The sequence below is a fragment of the Penaeus japonicus genome, unplaced genomic scaffold, assembly GCF_977035675.1.
Source record: "Penaeus japonicus unplaced genomic scaffold, GWHDUDI00000001_assembly GWHDUDI00000024, whole genome shotgun sequence".
NCBI lineage: Eukaryota > Metazoa > Arthropoda > Malacostraca > Decapoda > Penaeidae > Penaeus > Penaeus japonicus.
Window position 1 is genome coordinate 18,038,416 of NW_028234426.1, and position 5,000 is coordinate 18,043,415.

Genomic DNA, 5,000 nt, shown 5'->3' on the forward strand with positions numbered 1-5,000 from the left:
AAATTAGGGACAGAAACTTCAGTAGAATTAACAGATCCATCCTGCTCTGTTGGAGAATCTACACTACTGGCTTCAGAATCCAAAGGAGGAGTAACAAAGGTGATAGAAGACCCAGTTTCAGAATCATCAGACTCCTGAGAACTTGCAATTTCAAGATCATGCAAGCGTTGAACTGATCTAGAATAAATACCCTTGGCTGTCTTTACTTTAACACTTCGGATTACACCATCAGTGCCAGGGAATGTTTCAACAACTATGCCTAATGGCCATTTAATCCTAGGAACATTATCTTCCTGAACTAATACAATGGTTCCCTTCTTAATATTACCACTAGGAACAAATTTCTTAACAGTGAGGGGTAAGTTTCTGAGATAGTCATCACTCCAAAGCATCCAAAATTTGTTAAGACGTTGTTGGCGTAAGATTTCTCGATCACTCAAGTCCTCAACAGTAACCTCACAATGGCCATCGTCTACATCAAGCAACATTCCTGTTGTGCGGCCAGTCAAAAATTTGTAAGGTGTTAAAACCTCATCTAGATCAGTTTCAGAACCCATGAAAGTAAGGGGGCGAGAATTAATACAGGCTTCAACCTCATGGAGAGTAGTTTCCAATTCAACTCTGGTGAGACATTTAATTCCCAATGACTTCTTAAGGGAAGATTTCACTGATCTGATAAGTTTTTTCCACCAACCTCCCCACCATGGGGACAGAGGAATGATAGACTTCCATTGAGGAGAAAGAGGTCCGAAGGTGGTACGGAGAAGATTAGCAGCACTGACAAATGTCTTAGCATTATCTGAATAGAAAATTGAAGGCATTCCTCTACGTGCAGCGAATCTCTTCAGGGCAAATACACAATCGGATACCGTTAAAGACTCTTAACTCTAAATGAATGGCACGTATGACAGCACAGGTGAATAGCAAGATGTAGAACTTCTTTCCTGGAAAATCTGCACAAAACAAAGGACCAGCATAATCTACACCCGTAACACTGAAGGGGGGAGCAACTTGAACTCTTAATTTCGGGAGAGGGGCAACAGTTTGATTACATGGCTTTGAATCAACACGTTTACACAGTATACAATCCCTACATACAGATTTCACTAAACGTCTGACTCCCATAATAAAATATTCATTACATTAAGTCCTGATCAATGTAGAAGTCCCAGTATGTTTCAGAAGAGAATATGGAAACCTGACCAATAGTTTAGCAAATTGACCTTTGGAAATGATAATTGGGTGCTTATTCTCATAGGTCAGATCAGCATTCTCTAGGCGTCCCTTGACTCGAATTAACTACCCTTAGGTAGAGGCCTTTTCTTAGTCAACAGATCAATCTCCTTAGAATAAGCCTCTGCCTTTACAAATTTGATCAAGGTAAGCTTAGCAGAAGTTAGTTCATCATGAGTGAGACTACCAGACAATTTAAAAGAATCAGTTTTAATATTGCTTATGAATCTTTTAGACCAGGCCACTACATTTTTTGCACAAATTAGTGTCCCCATCTTTCTATATCAAACAACTTTGTGGGAACAACGTTCAAGTGAACCGAGGCGGTAACACTGCATAATTCCTCCAAGGGTACATTGAGATCTTCCTCTATAAAGGTTACCTCTTCATCATCTAAATGGGAGGCTAGCCAAGAGGGACCTGTCATCCAAACATTGGACTTCACGAGATCATCAGCTAAAAGACCGGGTCAACAAGTCAGCAGGGTTATCTTTGCCGGGACAATGGAACCAACAACTAGGAAAAGTCAAACTTTGGATCTCAGCTACACAATTGAAAACAAAAACCTTCCAATTATTGGCATTTCCTTTTATCTAGTGAAGTGTAACTTTAGAATCTGTCCAATAGAAAATCTTAACATTTTCATCTAAACTGAGGGCAGATTTAACAAAATTAACTAATCGTACTGACATTAAGGCACCTAGTAATTCCAGTCTCGGCAAAGTCACCTTCTTGATGGGTGCTATCCTAGCTCGAGGCATTACAAGATTTACCTTAAAAGATCCATCAGACTGGGGGGCTCGGAGATACACACAAGAACCATACCCCTTCTCAGATGCATCTCCAAAGACATGTAGTTCGAGGCCGGTCATCAGATTCCACACTTCTGTAAAATAGCAACGATCAATACACCATTCTTTCAGGCATGAAAGAGATTGGCTCCATGCATTAAATATAGTTTGTAACTCATTAGGTAAAGGTTCATCCCAATCAAGTCCCAACCTCCAAATCTCTTGAAAATTGATCTTGGGAAACATGATAATTGGACTGATAAAACCCAAGGGATCAAAGAGTCTAGCAATAAGGCTGAGGATAATCCTCATAGTGAACACAATTTGAAATAGAGGGGGTTCTAAGTGGACACCTTCGATTGAAAAGGAATCAGAGTGAAAAAAAAAAAAAAAAACACTTCATTCCAAGGATCGTAGTGGAATCTTTCACCGATTCCAAAGGGATCTCTTGCTTCTCTGACAACCCAATATCAACTCTATCACATCGTACGAGAGTCATACCAGCTTTGGACAGGATGAGTGCAGCCTTCCTCAATGGTACTACCTCCCGTTAACCAGTCATCCACATAGAGGTTCTCCCTTAACTCCTCAACTACAGTAGAAGCACTCTGAGATTTGAGATGCAACTTAATAGTAGCGTTTAAGAGAAAGGGGCTGCTCGTGTTACCAAAGGGCATTCTGGTAAAACGCATGACCTGGACCGAACCATGTCGTCTCATTAAGAAACGGTGAACATCTCGGTCCTGTGGGGCCACACTAATTTGTAAGAAAGCCTGTTTAATATCAGCGGCCAGAGCAACTTTTCAACGCCTAAAGTGCAGGAGAACCTGTACTAAGTCAGGATTGAGGGAGGGACCAGTTAGTAAACAATCATTAAGGGATAGGTCATTAAAGGATTTGGAGGAGGCGTCAAACACCGGTCTTACCTTGGTGGTAATACTGCTCTCTTTAACTACAGGTCTGTGAGGTAAGTAAATTACAGGGTTAGAGGTGTTTATCTCATCCAAAGGGACCTCTTTAATTACACCCTCCTTTACATACTCTTCAAAAACTACCTGATAGCTCTCATTGAGTTCAGGGTTTTTATCCAACTTCTGCTCCAATTTTGTGAACCTTTTGTGAGCTAGAGAAAGATTATTTACCAGAACCCTTTGACCTTCTCTGACTTCTAAGGCAGAGCAACCTCATAACGGCCATCTTTAATTTTAGTTTCTTTAGCAAACTGAATCATGAGAGGATCACAAGAAACTGAATCGGGAGCAGATTCCTTTGGATGAATACCTACTGACTCAAGGTCCCAAAACTGCCTAAGTTCATTATCAGAGACTTCACTACATACATAGGAAATTAGCATGGTCAAAGGTCTTAGTAACCGAAGATGTCCAGCAACCAGCTAGGACCTAACCGAACACGGTCTTCTTGGCTACCAAGTCCTTAAACTTACATAATAGGTAATCAGAATAGGTCAGTTTCCAATAATAATCCTGACCGATTAATATGTCTACTTCTAGACTTTGTTGAGGGGCATAATTATCGGCCATAACAAGATCAGAAAAGCCCTTCAGTAAATCACAAGGTACGGTAAATCTTTCCAATATAGATGAAATCTTAGGAACCTCAGCTACAACCAGGGATTGGGAGGAGCCTGTTAAGTCTGTAATTTGTAGATTATAGAGATTAGAGATGGTGGTTGATTTAGCCCCTTCAAAGACACTATTTTGAGTAGATTCTTACTTGACCCACTTAGGTTTTACCCTCTTGACAAATTTGGAAGTCACATAAGAACGGTCGGCACCTGAATCAAATAATACAGTAGCTTCAAACCTTCTACCATCCGGACCCACTACTGAAACTTGAGCGGTCTGGAGCACAGTTTTGGTGACGTTTGAAGTTCCAGATAGAGTCACTCCAACTTGATTTGTGGAGGAACCAGCTCTATCATTAAGAGTAGTACCGTTAGCTACAGATTGGCGCGACTGGTTAAGCTTATCAGACTCCTGATATTTATCAGAAGGTGGGGTCTTAGTCTGACTCTCTTTATTTTTATCCTCACATAAGGTCTCATGATGACGACCCTTACATTTCATACACCGTGACTGACACACTTTATACCAATGATTTCCCTAAAGGCATCTTAAACAAATCCCAGCAGCTTTAACCTTTTCTATCCTCTCATTTAGAGGTAATCTAACATAGGAAAAGTATTTCCCTGTACCATGTGCCTTTTGACAAAAAGAGCAATTTGGCTTAGAGGAACCCTTAGGCTGAGAAGAGAAGGCTTAAAGCAGTTACAGTCTTTGGTGTTTTAACAGTAACTCTTGACAAAGAAACAGCAAGTGTTTTGTTAGTTTTCCTTTTGTGAATGATATGATCAAGAAATTTGATGATTTTTTCTGTGTCATCCATTCATCCCTCAGATCATCAGGAATTATCCTGAGTACATATCTCATTATTACAAATTCATACTGGCTAGCGTATTGAGACACCTGACATGAGAACATAATGTGTTGTGGAAGTCAGTTAAATCAGGACTATCTGATTTACCCATTGAAAAAGGAAATTGTAAATGATGAAGTTCGGCAATATGAGCATCTATGATATCATCTCTACCATACCTTCCCTTGAGAAGCGCACAGGCTTCAGGTTATGCACTGTTGGTAGTTGGGAACCCCTTGAGGGCCTCTGCCGACTTCCCAACCAGGCAACTATGCAGATAACTGAGCTTAGTGACGTCAGCAAGATCGCTGTTGTCTATGCTAGATGTGAAGAAATCCCAGAATTGCGTCACTTTAGCTCGTCGCCATCAAACTTAACTAACTCAAGTTCAGGTAATTTGGCCGGAGCCTTAACTCTAATTCTATCCTGACGATGCTGAAGAGGAGGCACTACTCTGTGACTCATCTGTTGCTAACCGCTCACGATGATGAATGAGATGAGGAAAAGAAGGAAAGAATGGAGAAATGAAATGAAAATGAA

The 5,000-nt window shown here is 40.6% G+C and overlaps 1 protein-coding gene across 1 annotated transcript in view; it reads right to left on the reverse strand.

Annotated features, from left to right (window-relative positions):
* LOC147469074 (uncharacterized) overlaps nucleotides 1-5,000 on the reverse strand; it is a 6,503-nt gene that overhangs the window by 832 nt on the left and 671 nt on the right. Inside the window, exon 2 of the mRNA XM_086551202.1 lies at nucleotides 1-2,119. This exon is cut by the window's left edge and continues 832 nt beyond it. Coding sequence (XP_086407328.1) covers nucleotides 1-821 — 821 coding nt within the window. The 5' untranslated portion in view covers nucleotides 822-2,119. The remainder of the gene's footprint in view (nucleotides 2,120-5,000) is intronic.